General features: G+C 39.2%; 1 protein-coding gene across 2 annotated transcripts in view; it reads left to right on the forward strand.

Annotated features, from left to right (window-relative positions):
- The window catches only part of SPIDR (scaffold protein involved in DNA repair), a 204,188-nt gene that overhangs the window by 20,516 nt on the left and 160,877 nt on the right, over positions 1-22,795 (forward strand). The window contains exon 6 of one of the 2 annotated variants that reach the window (XM_057397746.1): positions 8,602-8,766. The exons of the other annotated variant lie outside the window; for it this stretch is intronic. Coding sequence (XP_057253729.1) covers positions 8,602-8,766 — 165 coding nt within the window. The remainder of the gene's footprint in view (positions 1-8,601; positions 8,767-22,795) is intronic. 2 annotated transcript variants of the gene reach the window in all.

A 22,795-nucleotide genomic window follows, 5' to 3' on the forward strand; every position in this document is an offset into this window, starting at 1 on the left:
TTAAGCATCATGAAATGAAAAATAATAGTGGTGTTGCTGAGTTTTATTGTGAATCTGGTATGTTCCAGTAATAAAGCAGTTTGTCTAGGATATGAAGCACTTCAGGATCTTTTGGAATGGGAGTACAGTATGACAAACGGTATAAAAAGAATAAATACTGTAAATCCACAATATTGAACTTTCCTTCTGGGCTAAGCAGGGTAATTGCAGCTCCTTTTTGGAGTATGTGTGTGAATGCATGAGTGTATAATGGTGTGGGCTTTATTTAGTGCATATGCTAAAGTAATAAATAATGTGTTATAAACTGATGACACAGGATTGTTGAAGGTTTATGTAGCTGGGGTCCTGAATTAGAATTGTACTGGGAGAAAACTGTGGGACTATACGTATACATTGTGCAGTGGGAGAAGGAATGTTTCTTTTGCAGTTTAGATGCATTGAGATTATTAAGTCTGAGACATTGTGAATTTTATCTTTCATTAGCTAGCTCATTCCCTTTCTGAACCAATTTAAGTTCATTGTCTCCAGACATTTGGTGGGAATGGATACCCCAGTCTAATAAGGCATTGTGTGTTAAAGACAAAACTAGAAAAAAGACCTTTTAGTGTGGCAATTGTACATAAAGCATCATATTTCTTTTTTTCACTTTTTCATTTTTACTTATTTTCTGTGCTGTTCTTTGTAGACATGTTCAGAGAGAAGAGCTAACAGTATTACAGCCAGTAATGTAACGGTTTTACAGAGCTGCTTTTAAAACCAGATTACATAGCTGTATACCAGAAAACTTCACCATTGGTGCGATTTGGTTAAAATCTTACAGGACTCAACAGGATCATCCTTATAATGTAAGATATTTCTGGTCTGTTGGGAGGATATAAGAGGTTTTGTATGGTGTTTATTTACTGGTTTAGAAAGGGTCAGGGCAGCTCTTTGCACTAAGAAACTTTGTCATCAGCCTCAGCCTGTAGTTATTGGAGAAGGAGGTAAAGAGAGAAAGGCATGTATTGTTCTTTTGCATACTTTGTTGGGAGAAGGTTGGATTAAAAAATATCAGGTTATGGAGACTTTTCACAGGGTATAAATTAGGGCATAACTGCCACTCTCATATGCTTAAAAAGCAATGAGCCAGACAACAGGTAAGACTGACAGTTTAAACAACAACAGAGTCCATGTTTTTACAAGAAACAAGTCTGAAAAAAAAAACCAAACCAGGAGGGTGATTATTCCCATCTACTTTTTAACCTTTAGATGCACTTGAGTCTTTTTTTCCACATAATTTCCCCCCACGCAAACATGAGTGGTAGATTTGTTTCTTACATTATTTTTTACTTTTGGCTTACATTACTTACAACTTAAAGGCTCTGTGATAGCTTTTCTGTAAGAGTATTTAGTTTTTTAAAGCTTAGCACTAACCACAGGGCTTGTGGAAGCAAAAACTAGTCATAGTGGGCATCAGAACGGGGCAGAGAATTCTTTTCTTATATGGCTTTATAACTTCAGATAAATGGTTCCCATACATACTTGATAGCTTCTTGTATCTACTGAGCTTAGAGGTAAAACTAGGTTCAGGAAAATGTCTATTTTAGTTTCTTCAATGTTTAGGACATGAAATTATCAGAAAAGTGAATGCATCACTTTTTGATAATGAAGATGCCGAGCTGATTCATCCCTTTTTGTATATGAGTCCAATTGACAAGTATTGCACATACTGTTGATGTTCCCATTTGGAAATTGTGGATGCTGAGTATAAATATTTAAGTTAGTTAACATCATAACAGTTCACTCTGGGAGCTAAGTAGAAGAAATAATTGGGGAAATGATGGAAAGGAAAATTAGAACATAATTTTATATAGTATTGGAAGGCAATGTAACTTCTATGCCACACTTCCACAGTGCAAGTCGCTTCTTGAAGACTAGAATGACAAGGAGATTAGGGGGGAGTTGTACCATATGATTATAAAGAACTACACATAATTTTTCATTACATGTATATCTTTGCAACTACCCTGAGCATTCTCAGGTTGGCATTTCTGCATGTTTAACATAGCAGATGCTTGTGGATCATGACTTCAAAACTTTGATTGTGAAGAAGCAAAACTTCACATTCATTGAATGCAAATTGCATAGGTTTTTGATGCTATTCAGCTGTTAATTGCCATCGATTAATTTGTAAGCATTTGGAAAGTGGTCGTGGAAGTTTTCTGTCTGCCTTGCACGCTTCAGACACTCTGAACAGTCAGAAGTAATAATGTAGACAATAATCATTGAGCTTTGCACAGTTGTGATCCTTGTCGTCATCACAGAGCCAAAAAAAAGTAAGTCTACTGGTGATATAATGTGTGGTGGTTTATTCTCACATTTTGAGCAGAGAGGGATGATTTAAGAGACCACAGAATGCTAATTTCTGTTGCTTTGTTAGCATGCATATTTTAAATAGAAGAACAGCAAATAGATTTAATTTTTGAGATTTGCAGCCAGTAGGTCACAAAAATTCTCCATCTGCTTGTTAGCAGCACTGTGCTCCACTTTTTAAAAGAAGAAATAAGATCAGCTTATGTGCTTCTCTGAACTGGAATGAACTGGAATTCACTGGAGTGAAATGTTCAAAGGAGATTCCCAACTGTTGGTAGTATTGCAGGGTTTGACTGCAAGAAAAGAATCTTTCAGTGTTTTTTTAACTCCACCACTGTGACTTTTATAAAATGCACTTCATTGCTCAGGCTCTTCAGCTGGCATGAAGTCATTGAACAGAGGTCGCCACTTCTTTTTTGCATTTTTCGGTACAAGTCTCAGCATAAACTCCTTAATTTTTCTGAGTCTTCTTTAGGTGTTGCAGCAATAACAAACAACAATGGCTGGACTGGAAACCTATGACTGGTGACCCACCTGTGGTCTCTTCCAATTACTTTTCACTGATGACATTAAAAATGTTAAGAAGTTGTACAATATTACTAGGCTTCTGCAGAGTTTGGTTTAATAATTGGACAGGTTTTTCTGGAGAAAAATCTGTTAAGGTAGTAAGTCAAATGACTCTCCCTTGGGATGTTCTGTAGTTGCAAATCACTTCACTGTGGAGGAGTATGTCAGGGAAGAAGTATTTACTTGCTTTGTATTTCTTTGCATTATGCATCTCACATAGGCCACTGTCCCAGATAAGATGCTGGGTGCAACAAGTCTCTGGCCTGACTTATTCTTGCTGTTCTTACTTTGTTTCCTTGATCTCCACAATTTTTAAGTCACTGCTTTATTGTGCATTTAAGTCCTTGACTTTCAGAATGGGTTAGCATGTTCTCTTATGTGGCATTACGCCAGTGTTTATGGGATTAAAGCAAAAGGAAGTTCTGGCTTGCTGTTTACATCCACAGTGCAGAGTAAATGGGAGAGGTTACTTCTATTCAGTGAAACTGAAACTTCAGATCTGGTGCCTCAGTCTCTCTGGCCAGCATTAGTCTCAGTATATTCAGTTTCTACAAACAATAATGCTTTAATTTTTGCTAGATAAAACTAGACTAATTGCATGTGTAGACATATAAACAAACAATGCTGGGAAAAGTTAGAACTGAAGTCTTTTGTTTGGTTTTATGAGCTTAACTGTGTAGTGTTGTAAAGAGAGGAAATGGTACTGTGGAAAACCAATACTTGCTATAACTCTTAAAAACCACAGAGGACAAACTAAGGCAAACCAGTGCATAATGAAATGGAAGCATAAAACTGAAGTGAAGAAGGTGATAGTTACAGCTATAAAGGAATTGACAAAAAATTAGAATGAAATTAAGACTGAAGAAACGGACTTCAAATTTTAGTTAAATAAGGTGTGAGTACAAATCTGTGTTAACATTGCAAAATTCTGTAGAATCCAGAAACTTGGTGGGTTGTACAACATCATTACTGTGGTTAAAATGTGGTCAGAACAAGTGTGTGTGTGTTTGTTCTTAGAAAAATACATCAACCTGTACTAGCTTTTGAGAACATACACAGACCCCCCCTCAACCCTAAGCTGGAATTGGTAAAAATAGAAGCAAGTGTCTAGGAATGCGTTCCCATATGTAGCTGGAAATGAACATCTCCTTCACTGCAAACAGTAATAACTTATATTTAATAAATTGGAAGGTCTTGAATTTTGTATACATAGACAGATAGAAGCAGACAAATTGTGCCTATCTGCGTTTATTGTAACCACAGCTCACGTAAATCCTGTCATGTTGCCCCATTGGTAGCTCGACTTTTTTTTCCTTTCACCTATTTTCTCTGCTTTTCATCTGATAATAAGTCATTTCCAGACCAAAGCGTTATGAAGACTGAGAGATCAGGTGTTCTAAACCAGCAATAAAATTAAAATGCTTTGACTTTGAATATTCCAGAAGCTGAAATGCAACGCTAACCTAATTCTGGCATTATCCTACTCAACCTATGGGTGTGATTGTATCGCTCACGTGCTATTACACTTCCTGGTCCTCTGAAGTCATGTTTTTATGTTGCTTTTGCACTTACAACTCACTCCTGTTATGGATCTGTCCTAGATTCTTTCCTCTGACTCTCTAAATGATATTTTAACTATGCTCAAAAATGAGGGAGGAGAAAGTAGGCAAGCACGTTAGACTGTCAGGTTCTGCAACATCACTGACAGTAAGTGCTCTTTGCTTTATTAGCAAGTGACCCAGCTCTCAAATTAATAACATCTTAACAGAGCTATAAGGGATTGCTGCTGTTCTTCAGTATGAATCTTGTTTACACTTGTTTTTAAGGAGCATGACCCATCTAGTATAATCTTCCTTGACAAACAGTGTTATATTTAAGAAAAGAAAAGTATTCCTCTCACCTAGATATTTTTATTTTTTTTTCCTACCTGGCAGGTATGTAACTGGTAAATGTAAAGGTTTCATTTTACATATGAAAGCTGTTGTGGTTGCTTTCATATGTATATAGTTGAAGATGGTCAGAGATGCATTTATGGCTCAGGATTCAACTGTCCTTTGAAAATGGGGCTTTACCATTAAAATTATTGGTGGACAGGTGGGGTTTTCTTTTATATGTTAAATAAAAATATAATGTGCTGCAACTGAAAGTTCTATGGACAATATGTACCAAAGTCAGGGAATGCGTTACTGTGGTTTTGGTCCTGGTGCAGCTAATTGCGTCCAATCACATGAGATTTCCTAAGCCACAAATGAAAATATTCCAGGGCTTAACAAACTGAAATACTTCATCTTTCAGAGTGATAAGGTGGTTTAGGAGAAGGGCAACAGAGCACGTCTTGCTAGCTTTTGTATTCAGCTACAAAATATGAAGGCCTATTGCTTTATCTTTTAATTGCAAGAGATCCTAACTAATTTTTTCTTTTTTTATTTAACATCCCATTCACAGTCTTGAAGGGTGTAGGAACAATCTTATTGAACACATACTTTAAAGAAAGAAATCTCACCCTGTTTGAGCTAATAGCCTTGCGCATTTGTTTAGAGGCTGTAAACCACACTTCATGTTAGGGAGACAAGTAGCCTTGCATGACTGTGGTGTGTCACATCCTGCCCTCAACTTTGCCCTCCTTGGAGGCTCTGGCAGTCTCCCTGTGGTTTGCCCACTAGCCAGCTGGGAGTGGCTCAAAAACTTCTCCAACCTGTGGATCTGGTTCTCGAGCAAACTTTCAGACTTAACAGTATCTTGGTGCTCCTTGCCAAGCCCAATTAGAAGAGAGGCAGGGTACTGGGACAGGCATTCAAAGTTTGGTGGACAACTCATCTGTAATGCTGTGACAAATTTAATTGTGTGTATTCAAAGCATGCTGCTCAGGGATCACTGTGGGTTTTTCCTCCTTGGCAACCCAGTAAACTCCTTTGTAAACATTAGACTACCGAATAGCTTCCCTCTTCTAGGAAAATATTGCCCCCCATGCCTGTTGCAGGAGTAGTTTCTGGCTGTGCTTGAAGGGGAACGGGCAGGTAACTGCTTTGACATTAGGTGCATATGTTGTGAATGCCAGTGCATCTTGGTTAAATAGGAACTGCTTCTTCCATTGGGATTTTTAAAATTAACCTATCAAGTCAAGGCATGTTGTTGGAACTTTATGTCTCCTGATATGAATTCCCTGTCATCTGTGCCATCACCTATCTTTTGTATTTCTTATTTGAATGCTTTTTCTTCCTGTAGCTTAACTAACTCTGAATTTACATTATCTCTGCTGCTTATTTAGGTGCCCTCTTTGATTTGGAGCCTGACCCTACAAAAATGAGATTAGAAATTATCTCCACTGTTGTTTCTCTTGCTCTGTGAAAGTTTTCACTTATACATGATTGTGCCAAATGGTTGTTAAGGAGGTGATCCTGCCCCTCTACTCTGCTCTTGTGAGACCTCACTTGGAGTATTGTGTGCAGTTCTGGTGTCTTCAACATAAAAAGGACATGGAACTGTTGGAACAAGTCCAGAGGAGGGCCACGAGGATGATCAGGGGACTGGAGCACTCCCGTATGAAGATAGGCTGAGAAAGTTGGGGCTGTTCAGCCTGGAGAAGAGAAGGCTGTGTGGAGACCTCATAGCAGCCTTCCAGTATCTGAAGGGGGCCTATAGGGATGCTGGGGAGGACTCTTCATTAGGGACTGTAGTGATAAGACAAGGGTAACCGGTTCAATCTTAAACAGGGAAAGTTTAGATTGGATATAAGGAAGAAATTCTTTCCTGTTAGGGTGGTGAGGCACTGGAATGGGTTGCCCGAAGAAGTTGTGAATGCTCCATCCCTGGGGGTGTTCAAGGCCAGGTTGCACAGAGCTTTGGGTGACATGGTTTAGTGTGAGGTGTCCCTGCCCATGGCAAGGAGGTTGGAACTTGATGATCTTAAGGTCCTTTCCAACCCTAACTATTCTATGATTCTGTGATTAATTGTTTATAGAGAGCTTTTAAATTATTCATCTTTCAGGTAGTCCCATTCTCTACTTTGTCCTGATCAACATTTGTGGTTGGTTGGTTTGGGTTGGTTTGTTTTTTTTTTTTTCCTCCCATAGGTGAATGTGTCCTTGTTGTATCCCACAGTGAGGAAAACCAAAAAACAGTGTAAGAATTGTATTTTTCTTCTCTCCCTAGATCCTTTTACTTTAGGATCCATATACTCAGAAAATGGCATTCTGAGCATCCAAAATACATATCCACAAAACATCAAACACATGACTTTTCTCATTATTTTTTTTTTCATCCTGGGGATGTTAAGGCAGACATTCTCCCCACTGTTACAGTACTGGAGCTGATAATGTTTTAATTTGAAAGACATAAGCAGGGTTCTAGTTGGAAGAAAAGGAATTTTGAAAGGTTTTCTGCGATACAAACCAGGGACTACTAAAAGGGCCTAATTGTTTCCTATGCAAGTTTTATTGTCTCTCTTTAGCAGATAGCTTATTTCTATAGTTGTAATAGTCAATGTGAAAAATAATCAGTGCAGCTTTCACATATAACACAGGCTTCTGATGTTGGAAAGGGCTCACTGGAGACATGGATCATCTCCTAGATGCATGTGTTGTGTGTCTCATTAGAAAATCTGTAACTAGACAAAAATGTTGTCATTTTCAGCTGATGGATGATGGGTGGTGGGACGCTGGATCAGCTATTAACTGATGCAGCTTTTCAGGTTTGCACTGAAATAGTGGAAGCAGCTTCAGTGGACTGTCCAGGTAGGGAGCACTTCTGCCTTTCCATCTCCTGTATATCCCTGTAACAGCATGAACTATGTGCTAGGCTGAGGCTGTGTGTGTGAAAGGTAATGAGGATGAAGCTGGATCCATCTTGCTGTTGTGGCCTGGTTGGAAGGCATTGCTGGAGGCTTCCACTCCAGGACACTGGTGTGGTTGCAGGTGGCAGGTATGGCCCAGCTGAGTGACTGGGGAAGACCCTCTCAGCAGGTATCTGTGAACTGGTTTTGATCCTGCACCTAAGAGTGTAAAATGCCTTGATCAGTCACTGAAGAGGAGGATAGGACATCAGAGAAAGAAGACGTGACAGAGAAGAGGAGGAAAATAGACGAGCTGGCCTTTGGAGAGGAAGAGGGGGAGTCCCAGAGGGAGGAAGTGCAGAAAAGGGAAATAATAGCCATATGGTATATGGGGGAAGTACATCAAGTTCATGGTTCATTAAGTTTATGTTGCCTGTTCTTCTCCTACTTGTTTGCTTTCCATTGTATGACAGAGGGTTGTCATAATCCATTTGTGAATGACATAACTGTACAACTTATCATCCCCTGTAGAAGCGTTGCATGAGATGCCTGCCTTGTCGCCTCTGCACGAGGGCTGGGTGAGGGGGTGAGTCAGGGGCAGCCCAGGCACAGGAGCCGCTGTCTGCCCTGGCTGCCGGGCTGAGCGCTGCATCGGAATTTTCCAGGTAGGGCACGAATGGAGGTGAGAGGGAGAGCGTGTGGGATGGGATTTGGACAAGGAAGGGCTCGTCCTGGGCAGAGCTGCCCATGTGCCGAGCTTCTAGAGTGCCAAATGATAAGAATAAATCAGGGGGGAAACGCAGCAGATGCATTTAGAAGTATTTAATGCTGCCTTTGTGCTTTATTACCTTTTCATTATCATTTTCCTTTATTAATTTGAAACATACACTGACTTCTCTCCCTCTCTTCAGCGTGGATTTCAACACATTTTTGTGCGGGTGCCAGGAACACTGTGTTCTGTTAAGTCACGGGGTGACGTAGGGTGCTGGCCGCCCGCCAACCTGGGTCAAGTTCATTCAAATCAGTTTCAGTGGCGGCTCCCGCTGCCGGAGCCCTGTCAGTCCTGCCTTTCCATGGTAGGTGGCTCTGTTGCGTTAGTTTTCCCAACAGCCTGGGGTTTCAGGGCTTTAAACTTCACAGGCTTGCCTATTCTCTCTAGTGTTTGTGGAAGGATTAATTAAACAGAAAAAACAAAGCCCGATGTCACATGAATCTGTGAGAAAAGAGATGGCCATGGGTTTACCGAGCAGAACAAGGTCCACAAGTTGTAGCATGTGTTTAAGTGTGTTCCTTTCGCTGCTTTTTAATTATATTGACTTTTTTAACTCCTGTCCTTGTGATGGCTTGTAACCATGGTGTATGATTTGTTTCTTTAAAGCAGGAGCTACTCCTGAGGTTCCAGTGAAAAAAATCCCTCTCATGACAGAAATAGATGAAATGGCACAGATGCGTTAAAGCAGCAAGGGCTGTGCTAGGTTAATCACTTCCCTTTCCTACAGGATTTTGTGTTTCGCTATGTTAGCCCTGGAGCTTTGGACGGCTGTTAAAAATGCATTAAGTAAAGACCTCGCTTCTTCAGGGTGGGCTTCCATATACAGGATTGTCCCATGTCATGATGTTGAAAAATCAGACCACTTTTCTTGGTCTCTTTATTCCAGCTTCCCTTTCAGGGAACTATGTTGTTGCTACTTTGCATAGCAGCATACTTTTCCTTCCTGTAACCCTACCAGAAATCACACTAGATCCCTTCCCCTCCCCTTCACTTCCAGTAAGTGCTCTGTGAGCAATAATTTTGGAACTGCTGGCAAAATAAGAGTCTTTGACAAGCTCATAAAATCCTTTACAACAGGATAGCAGTTACAGCCAGAGACATCACTAAATGGTCTCTAAGACAACTGTTGATATTTTAGTATTTGATGAGAAACCCATTCTTCCCGTTTGCTTTTGGGATGTATATTTTTAATTAAGAATGAGATCTCTGGGAAAACTTGATGTTTCCACAGAGAGGTGATTAAAGAGAATGAAGAAGTGAATTTACAAGTCATGATTTAGATCTGTTTTTACAGTTTCTTCTTTGGACAGATTAACTATTTTATTTTCATCTTCATTCTTTTCAGCTGTGCACCAAGTTTCTTGGTCTTGGCTCACTTGATGTTGGCTTTTAAGGGAGAGAAACACAGTAGTGTTAGGTTCCCATGATTCAACACCCACTCCTGAGTTACCTGTCGATGCTTGCTGGCTTATCCTCTCTGTGAGGGAGAGTGGAGGATGATCAGATCTGTGTTCATCACTAGGTGTCACTCACTTGCAATTACTTAAAGCATGTTTCAGGGCAAAATTAAAAGCAACAATAACCTCTTTTGCTTCCCCACCTCACCCAAATTGGGCGTGCATGGGGGAAGGAAATGGTGTGAAATCTGGAAAAGATTTTTTTCCCATCCTTCTTTCCCATGAAACTACTGTATGCTATGTTTTGTAATTTTATGGCTTTATAGCGTATCTTGATCTCTATTTTTGTTATTCTTGTATAGTTCTGTCGATGCAAGATAAAATTTTCTTGTGTATTTTCAGTGTTCTTTTCCCTCTATTATCAAGTGTGTTAAAGCTTAAGGAATAACAGATTGCTTTGTAAAATGATACAGAAGTCTAGCTTAGGGGAGTTGCAGTGATGGAGCTACAGGATCACTTGAGAAAATGCTTGGAAAAAACCACAGATGATAGGACTCAAAGTTGTTCTTGGGACTTGACCACTGAGCTATGTTGGGCAGAGGATGGGGATTAAAAACTATGCACGTATAAAGATGATTTATAATTCTGTTATTTAAGAAATTATGTGGAATGTGGTGCCTCAGCTGGGTTCTGGTCAGCCTTCTCCTGTGTCAAGGGATTAGTGTGGGTAATGTATATTCCGTTGTTGAATTATAGAATATTCCAAAATTTTAATGTCAATGCTAAAAAAAATAAAACGGGGGAGAGGATAAAGGTTAAGCAGTAAAACTCAATGGATTTGTTCAGAGCTGTTGAATGCATACCAAGGGCTCTAAATATTTTATTCCAGAAGGAGAGTATACAAATTCCATGCGTATAACTGGAAATTATTGGCAGTAGGACCGTTTTCTCCTCTTGTACCTCATACCCTTTCCCTTTCTTTTTCTCTTGAAATGTGATATGCATTTTACCCAACCTGCTTCTGTCATTTGGTTTGGGAGCTGGGACTGCTGTGAATCAAGATGCTGTGTAGGCCCTGCCTCCCTTCCTTCAAGTGAACTAGGTCTGTGTTCTGTCTGAGTTTGTCTCCTCAGCAAACTGAACCCTGTAAAAGGGTGTCAAGGCATCATTTTCTGGGGCAGGTTCTCTAAATGGCTTTTAGTGGTGTTAACTATGAACTTTGAATGTCAGTTAAAAAAATGGTGAAAAACTGAAGCTTCTCTGTTGTGCATTTCTTTTTCACTCTCCTGTGTAACCAGAATTGTTTATTTTAAAAGGTATATTCTAAATGCAGAATTTAGCTCCCCCATCTTTTCTTATATATTAATAGCAGTGGCTATTTGAGATCAGCTACTCTTCTGTGAAAAGTGACCTGAGCCAGGGAAACCCCTCCTGGACAAAAATCAGTATTCCTGTGGGCCTGGACTGATGAAGGTAACAGTGCAGCAAATCTGTTACAGGGTTGAAAATACAGTGAGAAGGAAAAGACTTTTGGCTTGTTTATGCTGAATAAGATTCTTAGCACTAGCCTTCTCCTTTCTACAACACATATGTGGATATCCATTGAAGTTATGTGCTAACTATATAAACAAGAAAATCTCTTAAGCTCTGTGTCAGACCCTGTGTTTGCAGTGTCTTTCAGGCCCTAAAACTAGCATGAATTTCTTATGGCACTTGAGAAGAAAACATACAGCCTCCACTGATACCTGCACAGATATGACAGAACTCTTAATCATAAGATTTAGTTTCCCTTTGCGAAGATTATAGGTTAAGACATTCATCTCCTTGTTCTATCTTGGATTACTAAGTGTTTGTGGCTGTGTGTCACTGTATTTATCTAGTCCACATGCTGTATTTGAATTTAACTGAGAGTGTGTTTGGATGAATAAAGTAGCATAATTTCCTTCCCTTCCCCTGAAGGAGAGGTGGGTTTCTTTTAAAGTATGGCAGCTATTATGACTAACTGTATAATTACACCTTTAATCAGAGTAAAATATTTTAGATACACAGTAGCCCCATTTGGCCCCCTAAGTGTTGAACTGAAAACCCTCTAAAGATGCATAGTATGTCCTGTAGTCATCATCCTCACCTTTAATCACTCAGCATATTAAAGCCACTATGCAGGAGTGTACACGGCTGCATGATTTACTTTTGGGGGTGGTGGTGAAGGCAGGGAAGAAAGAGGCGTTTATATAAACTCCTTTTTCTGCCTGTAAATCCGCAAGGACACTATTGTGTCTCTTCTTACTATCTCTGATCATCATTTTGCCAACATGAGTAGATTTCCTCTATTGTTGTGTTGTGTTTGAAGGTGGATGTGGTTCTGAAGATGTGAGGAGCAGCTTTTAGTCCATCTGGGCCACTGAAGCTTTTGAGAGGCTGGTGGGTCTTGAAAGCAACTTGTTCAATGCACAGTTTAGAGGCATGGCCTCCAGAAAGCCTCTCTTCCTCCAGTCAGTAAACTAGGTGAACATGTCCTCACAGCTCCTTAAAGACCCAGATCAGGTACTGTCTCTCCTATTTTATGCAGCTAAATGCTTGTCTCTAATTTTGGGCATATTGGGATTCAGTATTCCCCAAAATAAGAAAAATGTACTGCTACAACTAACATCAGTTTTGTAATTTACACATTCCACCCCCAGTGTTAATCCTATAATTGTAATAAAGCCTAGTGAGTGCTGTTTCTTGCAGACCTTAATTATGCTAGCAGCTACTTTTGCTCTAGTTGAAATGCACTTACTTTCAACATTTACTTCTAATCTGTTTCATGTTTTGCCTGATGTATTTATTTTATATCTTGTGCAAAGAGGATGAATAGAGGAGGAAAGGAAGGGGCAGATGTCACATAGTGAAGAAGGGATACCACCAGAATGACAATTCTGTCAAATAAAGCCAGATGCATGGATTTCACAAAGTGGCACATTCTGTTCGTATTTGTTGTCATCTCTAAAACTAATGTAGACTAGTTTGGGGCTAAAAGGCTAAAGGTTGTTGGAAGCAGAACTGAAAATGGCTGAGAATACTGTTTGAGAGGTTTAGAGAGTTGGGTTCTGCTGTAGGAACTGATCTCACACTGAAAGGCCCAGAGTTCAGAAGTGAGCCAATCTGTGGTTCCAAGACAGATGTGTCTGACAGATTTCAGGCTTAATTATGCATGGTGTATTTTACTTGATTAGGAGTGAAAAGTTTTGAGCATCAAGTTTGCTAAATGATGGTAACAAGTTTGTTGCCTGTTACTGCATGTTTTCTTACAACTTACTGGGTATACAAACATTGTATAGGGATGTTAGTAGCACCAAGGGCAGCAAATTAAAACAAACATCATAAATGGGAAAGCCTTTGTAAAAATGTGCAGACAACTGCATTCAGCACAACTGTTGATGGCTTGGCCTTGAGCTCAGTTGGTGGAGCTGCTGCTGCCCGACTGCCAAGATAATGTGTATGATGTAACCATGCCAAGCCCACATTATCATGGTATTACTGCAAAAGCTCTGTCTGTGAACTGGCATCTTCCCAGTTACATTCAGGTAGGGTAGCAAAGTAATTGGAAGGGTTCTGCCAATACTGTAGACCGATACTGTACAGCTTATAGTGGGTGTTTGGGGCATGAAAGGTAAAGTAAGACTTTTTTGCTGGCCTGGTACTAGAGAAAGGTCTTGGTACCTTTTTTTTTTTTATCTAACTTTTGTATTAAATGACCCTACAAGCATGCACCTCTTCCCCAGCTGCAGAGGAACGTTTTCTGGTGTAAGAACAGCTATATAGGATAGACCAAATATCTGTCTGTCCAATGGCCTCTTCTGTGCTTGTGGTCAGGAGCCCACAGTTTGGACAATGGACAGAAACACAGGTTAAGCGAAACAGATTAATTGGCTAAATCATACCAGTTGCTTTGCTGCTGGCTGAATGTGCATTAAAATAATCCCTGATCTTCAGTGAATACTAGATATTTGAGTGCTAGGAAGCTTTGAGTAATACCGAAAACTTCAACAAAATGTAGCAAGTGTTCTGGTTTTAAATATGTTTTTTACATATTCCATAACTGAGAAGGTACATAATATAAATGTCTTTGTATTATCTAGTTTTAAGTGCCTGTATCTAGCTGTCCAGCGGGTAAATAAATAGGTCCTAATGTGACCTATTTAAATAGGACCTAAAATTTGGACCTAAACAGGTCCAAATGTGACAACTGCAAAGATAATTTGTTATGTCATGTCAGAAATATGTGCAACTTGATGGGAGATTTTTTTTTTGGGGGGGGGGTGGGGGGGTTGTTTTTTTTTAATTGGAGACATGTTCTTAAGCTATTTACACAGTCCGAACTTGTTTATGGGGTTGCATGCAGTTTCTTCACGCAACCGTCACAAACCCTTCCGGCTTTCTGAAGTTTTTGGAACAGTTAGTAAATTCTAACTCTCCATCTTCCTCTTTGACTGAAATTTGCAATTTCCTTTCGAGAAACAACTTCCTATTGAGTGTGAACTTATCTGGCCACTTTGATGTATTTGAAATTCATTTTTTGAGGTCCTGAATATATTGCAAAAATCTAGTGTTGTCTTCACGGCTTGAATTTCTGCACTGCCTGAACTGCAAAAGTATAGAAGTGGGTAGGAGCTCATCTAACTAACCAATGAAAATCTGAATCAATTGTACTTGGTCGTGCAGTGTGATTGTAAAACTGCAAACTGCAGTAACTGAAATCTGGTTAGGCAGCTAAAGGGGACTGAATTGTCACATATTTGCTGTAATCAGCATAGACTTTGGGAGATTTGCCTTTTGGGAGTTGTGTGGATTTCCAAAAAATGCTGCAGCATATTTGGAGGCAGATACAGAAATGGGCTGATCTCCGCAGTGCAGCCGATCATCATGCCAGACCTGCACGAATCTAAGTCCTGGCCTGCAAAGTAGCCATTAAACTCAGATTTAGATGCCTGTGTTCTGTATACAATGAACAGAAGAGCTTAAGTGCTAAATACCAGGATTCCTAGCTACTGTCTTTCTGACCAAGGAACGCTTAAGCTCCCTGTTGTTCCTGCATTTTATCTAATGCCTGTTTGATGTGGAGCCAGGGACTGGAGCTCTTGAAGACCCTTTGAATCTTGTGGGTTTTTTTTCCATAGTGGCCCAGCTTTCAAAGCCGGGATAGAAATTACCTCCTCATTGCTTAGTTTGGTCAGTTGAGCGCTTTCCTGAGAGGGAGGAATTTAAACTCTCTTAAGCTAAAGATTCTCTTGCCAGAATTTGGGTTTCTTGCTGCTTGGGCTGAAATGTCTGGAGTGTTACAGAAGATTTATGTGTTTACTGTTGTGGATGTGCTTTGTAATGCAAGCAATGCATACAGCTTGCTGCGAGTGAAAATCTCTGCAGAGCACCACACCTACTGAATCAAGCCCCTAAAAAGGCTTAGGTACAAAAGTACCAACTTTGTACTCACAGGCTTAAAAGTGACATAAACTGCGAGACTGCAGAGCTGCATTGCAACTAGGTATGTCGAGAAGAAGTACTTTAAGAAGCTCTTGAAATACTAGATATTGGAAAAGCTGGGTTTGTCAGGAGGCTTTGTGGACAAGAGTGAAAGATTTTTGTGACTGACCTCTTGGACTTTTATGTCTAAATGCCACGGAGTCTGAGTCTTAGCTTTTGTAGCTGAAGATAACCTTATGTATTTACACGCATAGTCTCTTTTGAAGTCTCCCTGAAGTTAGAAGTGCTCAATAGTCTCCTGTTTTGAAGAGACTTAAAGACTTTCAAGAGTCTTTTAGATTTGAATGCCTGCTTATGCTAAATTCAAATGGACATGCCTTGCAGTTCTGCTTCGCTTACCTCTGGACGTTAAGCCTTAGTGGTGCACAGAGCTTTCATGTGGGAGTTGGTGTCTAGCACCTGTGCAAAATAAGCTTTAGAGTCAAGGTGCCAGATAGAGGTGGGAGTCTTATGAAAATGTTGTCTTAAACAGTGTGTCCCGAAACCACAGGAGCTGATTGTAGAGCCAGTCTTAAATGTCAGGCTTTCTGAACCAGTCCTGTGCTTACACCACTACAGCATCTTTTATTGAGAAGGTTCGTGTGTTCAGGCAGTACTTGGTAACCATCGTGTGCTTTCTGAAGTAGATCCTTGGGTTTCTATTACTGCTATGGTTTCCTATTCTGTACCTGAAACAGGGAATTCCCCAGCTTTCTCCCAAGAGCTTTTTCTTTGTGTGTGTAAGTTCTGGATTGTGCTCTCTACCTAGAAGTCTTCTGGCTCAATTTTTTACTTCATGAGTCACGAGCAAACTCTTTTGTTGGTGGTTGCCATCCACAGCTAATAGCGTTCCTCTGCTTCCACCAACATGGTTTTATATATTGTCTGTCAAACTAATTTAGACATCATCTGTGCTTCCTTCTGCTATGGTTGTATCAACAGAGAGACCACATTTGTGCACCCAGCCTTCACAGTCTTGGCCACGATATGTGGCAATATTATAATATCTGGAAAACCCAGGCACATAAATCCAGCAGTGTCACTTTCTGTAAAACGCAGTCCTTTCCGGGACCTCTCCTTATACTGTGCTTTTGAAAGTTGTTGAATGAAATAGAAGGGCTTTTTTGATCTGCCTCTTTTTCCTGGAGTTCCATACTTGCTGTTCAGGACATGAATAAGGCAATGGATTGATGTTGTCAAATTCCTAGATTATCAGTGTAGCATCACTTGAAACTGTAAAACCCTCTTGGGATATTGGCCTTAAGTTTTGAGGTTTTGAGTATAAGGAAACATTGCTGCTTTTGCTCCCTGTTTTTGTGTATGTCCAAATGTTAAATTACCTGCCATGAAATTCCTGCATATATTTTTCTATATTTAAAACCAATTTTTAGGGTGCATATGTATGTATAGTGTGTTGTGGGGTAATAAGGAGTTCGATTTTGAGGCACAGAGGAGTGGATGTTCATGCATCTGCTTTCTACATACACTGTTCTTCCTTTTCTCTTTAGTAAAAATTATGTTGAATTATTACAGCCTTATACAGAGGAAGTTGGTGAAGTTAACTGAAGTTGCTATTCTGCAAAAAGCAGGGTGAATTTAGGAACACCTTATAGTCAGAGTCCTCATAGTTCAGGCAGGACATGCTAACAGGTTAACATTAGGTATATAAAAATACAGAAAGATAAACCTAAAACTAGGGAGAAAAGTATGTGACATTTCCTAAATGGAAAATGACAGGTTTGTTTAAATATGAGCAAATAAATGTAAATGCCTGTGCTTAGGATGTGCTGTGGTGCATGTGTACACACGTGTGTGTTTCACTGCAGTGTTTGAGAGTGCAGGTAACTTGTTAAATTGAACTTTCAATTTCTTAAGAATTTTTTCCTTAAGAAGTGGTTGTCTCATCGGGTAGTCTAAATGTAATTGTGTTCTTTTTCTCTTTTGCATAGGGTAGGCTTTGCATTCCTTCTATAAGAGCATTCCAGGAATAATAATACTTCTGTTTGGCTGTAGTGATGCAGTTTTCCAGGACTTTTGTTAATAATAAAATGGAAGAGGGGTGGAGGGAAGAAAAAATCACTTGCTTGATGGTACTCCTGCAAATTGAGAGAAATTTTCTGGATCAGCTTTTGATTTAGAAACTCAGCCCTTCCTCCTTCCTAAGTGATTAGTAAATAATAGAATCCGTTTGCTTTTGGCAATTTTGGGGGAAAATGCATTTAAAATGTCTGAGATTTCCAAGTATAAATTTGGCTGTAGTAGATGTCAATAAACACGTCAAAAGGATCTTTATCCTGAAGTCTTGGTATGTGTTATATTAATGCTCTGAATTGCAAGAGCTCCAGTGGAAATCTTGAGTCAGCATTTTGGAAAGCAGGGTTTACTTGTGAGTGTATTTTTACATTAATTTGACAGGGGAGTTTAAAACTGAGCAAAACAATCTTTTTTACAAGAATATTCAAATTCTTGGCTGAATCCTATATTCCTCTTTATGCCTAGACTAAATCATCTTGTACCATTATATGACACAGCTGCATTTGTTGTTAATCTAAATTTTCATAAGTGACTGAATATTTTGCTTTATTTTAAAGATATAATTAGTTTGTAGTTTGCTTTTAATAAGTTGCTAACTCCAGAAAAACCCATGGTATTTGCCATTCTGAATAGAAAATACTGTATGAGTTGGAATTTAAATCATTAGAACAGCCATATAGATAAACTGATCGGATTTTTGGCAAGTAGAGAGCAAGATCTTGCTCCACTGCAGTTCTGCCCTATACTGTACCCTGAAAAATGACCCTTGAAGCATGTGAAACTCTTTAGATTTTTATAAGACTAATTGTTTAGTTATTTTAACAACTCTGCTGTAATGTCTTGCCCATCTTTCTGACCAAAATGAAATTACTGTCATTGCAAGCTGGGGAATGCAGATCATCCAGTTACATTACTGTAGACACAAGTATCTCTGGTGATTTGAAGTGGGGAATAGAAAACGTTGCAGTGTTTTAGGTAGATATACTAGATTCCGGGACCATTCATTGCCACTGAAATAATATGAATGTGTGCTACATTGCTGTCTAACCACTAAGATAAAAAATAAAACCGGATTAAAATAGTCTCCAGTAAAAAGAGCACAAAATACAGTGGATGCCAGCATTTGCACTTCTGCATTTAGGCAATAAAGCTGCCTGTATCAGACACTTCCTCAAAATGGTGTAGCCAGGTGCCCAGAACCACTTGAGCTCTTTCTTCAAAGCTGCTGTTACTGTCCTTCTCTCAAATTGGCTTTTCCCTCTCCCCCTACCCAAGCTTCTCAGTGCTGTGAGCACAGCTGCAACAGCAAGACCTCCAGATGCTGCTGTTTGAGAGTTAACTGCTGTTTAATAAGGATTTTTTTTTCTTGCATTTACTTTTACAACAAATTTTAGGCCCAGGTTTGTGGCCCCACATATTTCAGGAAATTGCAGCTTGCACAGTATTTTTAGTCACTTCATGCACAGCATATAAGTTTGTTGATCAGAATGTCAGTAAGTCACTTAAGGTTCAAGAAATAAAAGATCTACATTGCTCTAAAAATCCTGCTAGCTGCAGAGGACAAATACCACATGAGTATTTGGGGAGAGGAAAACAAGCAGAGAATGTTTAATAGGATCTTGAAAGGCACATTTTATTTTTAAATGCTCCTCCTAGAAGCTGAATAAACTTCTATTATTTTAGCATACTCTTGTCAGGTTTGAGCTACTCTTCTATTTTAATAAAATAGAAAGGGACACATACATCATTGAATCTTGCAGAGACTGCTTTTTCTATGACACGTATAAATACACATTGACATGTGCTAACTTAATAGGGAGGCAAATTTCTTTGTGATTCCCTCCTCCCCCCCCCCCGCCGAAATAAAGCAAGCATTGATTTAAGAATGAAAATGAAATTGAGCCATCACAATCTCTTGATCTGGTTTGAGATAATAGAGGCATGAAGCCAAAAAGTATTGGTGATTGCTGTGGAAACCAATCAACTATTGCTTTTAAAAGTGTGTTAAGGTATGCAGACAAACACCAAGATTCTTCTTCTCTTTGCCTGTAATTGAGAAGCATTATCTTAATACTTTTTAATCTTCCTACTTTATGCAAGCTTTATAATCCTTATAAGGAACTGCTTAGTACAAATTACTGATGTTTGTATTTCAAGGCTTTTTCCTTTGCAACTTCTCCATGCCAGTTGCTAGCCAGTTCTTTAAAGACTTGCAGTCCATTGAGTTTAATTGTGTAAGGACTGTATTTGATTACCCTCTTACTGGGACATTTCAAGTGTGTTTTTCCTGGTATGTTTATGTGGTATGCTTATTTACTAATAAAAGTTTTAAATACGTGATTGTCTCCATGTGTCCTGTAAAGTATGCTATACCCACATTACGGCAATCATGTCACTGTATGTCATGTAACGCACATTTATTGCAGCACATACGTGCTTTTATTGTAATCGAGATCTCAAAGGAGTTTTAATTGGTCTTCACTTTGAAATCTTTGATGGACTGTGAACAATCAGTGTAACTAAATGTGTCAAACTTAAGACAGTATTGCAGCAGTTAGCACCTCTGAATCTCTCTATAAAATGTGTATTTATAACAGCATTACAATTTTCAGTTACAGTGCCTTACCCAGCTGATGGTTACTTTATTTTCCTTCTGCTCCTCCAAAGTTTAGGCACATGATCTAAAAGAAAATCTGTAAACTTAGTATTGGGCTCCTTTTCTTTGTTCTTTCTCCAAACAATTAATTTTAGCAGAGTACATTTTATGTGTTTTGGTGGTTTGTTGTTTTTTTGGGGGGGTTTGTTTTATTTTTTTTGTTGTTTTTGTTTTGTTTTTGTTTCATTTGTGGGGGTTTGTGTTTGGTTTTTTTAACTAGTTTTCTTGTTTGGTGTTCTTTGCTTTACTCAGAAAAGCAATTAAATGGGTCTTCTATGTCTTCAGGCTGCATATAGGCGCCCTCATCATTATTAAAAATGAGTTTAGGTGAAGGTGGTGCTTTTGTATGCGTACTTATGCTGTCACCACTAACACAGTATTTCAGACGTGGTAAGACATTTCCTGCCCTGAAATGTTTGCTGTTTAAGATGGTTTTAATGGTGCAAAAATGTAGAAAAAAAAAATGGTCTAGAAAAGGTAAGCGGTGGAAGGACTTCTGGAGAGGAGGGAAAGGGTCAGAAAAAATTGGAAATTAAGAGGGAAGAAATGAAGTGACTATTTTAGGCTTTGGGGGCAGTACTACAGGCGCTGCGAAGCAATAAATGGGGCAAAGGGGAGAACAGTCAAGTGAGAAGAATGTGGAGTGAGTGGGAGTAGAAGAAAATGAATGTAATGTGCTGTGCTGCCCAGCAGCCTGGTGTCTCCTGAAGCTGCCAGCACTGTAGCTGTGAACACCGGCACTGCTGGAGCTGGAAGCAGGGTCTGAATTTCAAGATGAATATAGACCTCTGTGGAAAATATGAAGAGAAAATGATATTCCACTAGGTGCTGAGCATTACTGCAGAAATGATGCCTCTATTGCATTTGTGTGTTATACAACACTGTGCCACTTGTGTTGCCTCTCTCTTTTTTTCGTTTTTTGATAGTGCTTTTCTAAGGGGTTTCACAGGAAACTGCAGGCAGATCAGCCAGAGATGAGAAGCCAGTGTGCATAATTTGTTCTTCACTGTGTGTCTGGGTGCAATCTCTCAGTTAGTTATTCTGGAATTGCTTCCTTTCATCTAAAAAATAACCTGCTTGCAGTTGTCACCTACTTTTTGAAAGAGAACAGGCAATATGAAAGATGTTTTAAAGTCTTTGATTGTTCCTGTGTCATTGGTAGAGGTATTTTTCTCATGGGCTCTTTTTCATAAAGAATTTTTTTTTTAAAGAAACTTGTAGGATCGTTATTCATAACTGTGTAGGCTAAAGATACAAGAGAGAAATAATCTTGTAAGGAAAGATTTAATTTATTTAGACTGAATGATCTCTTTGGAGTAAAAGAAATTTGACAGACTTCTGGGACCTATAGAAGGGCTTAGCGCTGAAAGCTTGTCTGTTTTCCCACAGTTACATCTGTTTGTCTAGTTAAAAATATTACCTCTCATTACAAGTATTTGTTCTCTCTGAAGGCTTGGAACAAAACAAAAGAGTTTCTTGAGGATGGAAATGTATTTCCTCCCTTAACAGTTCCTACTGAATCCTGCAGGTGTTTAGTCTAGGTGCTTTAGGATTTAGCTCATAAATAATAATTTGGCTTTTAATCATGCCTTTCAGTTGAGTCCTCTTGTTACATCCAAGTTTTAACCTGGATGATTACCATAGCATCACCTAAAATAGAGACAATAAAACTGAGGTTTCGTGGCCTGAATCCACTAACTTTAATAAATGAAACTGAGTGAACAACTATAAACAAAAAAATCTGAAAGTAGGTTATCAAACCATGTGATAACATCAGCTCCTTGGAAACATGAAAGTGACTATTTCTGTGTCAAGAACTAAACCCTGTTTGAATGGTATTATAAGCTGACTACAGTTTTCTTGTGTGCTCAAACTTCAGTGCATAACATTGAGGCTTCTGTGCAAAATGGTGTTAATTATCTGCATGCCCTATCAGAGTCAGGCATTTATATTTGAAAACCTGGGTCTCTGTCATCTGGAGGATCCTTATCAAGATGAGAGCTCAACTGCGTGGGATAATACGCAGTTGCATGAGAGGAGACCTGGTTCTGTCCCTGAATAGTTTGCAAGATGCAACACGTGAAATGGCGTCTCCCCCCTCCCCTCCTAGTTTTTAAGGAGAGCAAAGGTTATGGTAGTTCACATGAGTGTAGTGTTGGTTAACAGTATGTTTAAATTGGTCCCAATTGTCTTTCTTCCTGGGAGAAACTGAAAATGTTCTTGTATGATGGAAAAAAAAAAAAAAAAGATTAGACGAAGAGAAAAACCACCCCATTTATAAGCTGTTTGTATTGATATTTTTCAGCATTGCTGGTTCTACTAAAAGCTGACTGTTACTCCCATCACAGACTGATGGCAACATTGGTGTTAATGCAGAATATTAGGAAGTGAGAGGTTGACCTCATAAGGATAAAGCTTCATTAAGCTACTAAAATGATGCTTTTAAGAGGTGCAGTTGCAGCACAGCACAAATGCTACAGATTGCGGGAAAACTGCAGCAGGGTTTTTCAAACGTTCCCTTCAGTACAAATCAGTATCCCTTCACTGCTGTTCGGTAAACTGCTTTATGCTCATTTTGTACCTTAATAGCTCACAGTCCCCTACTATAGTTTTCTGCCCATGTGCCCAGCACACAGATATTTTGTTTATTCAGCCTCCCTGTTTAATTCTACATCTAAAAGTATCCTTAGAAGTAAACAGAGTGCTTCTTGCTTTACTGACTTATTTTGTATAAAAACGCACTT

The sequence above is a fragment of the Pezoporus wallicus genome, unplaced genomic scaffold (genome assembly GCF_028554395.1).
Source record: "Pezoporus wallicus isolate ANWC-B61680 ecotype Strahan unplaced genomic scaffold, APGP_CSIRO_Pwel_v1 contig_227, whole genome shotgun sequence".
Taxonomy (NCBI): Eukaryota; Metazoa; Chordata; class Aves; order Psittaciformes; family Psittacidae; genus Pezoporus; species Pezoporus wallicus.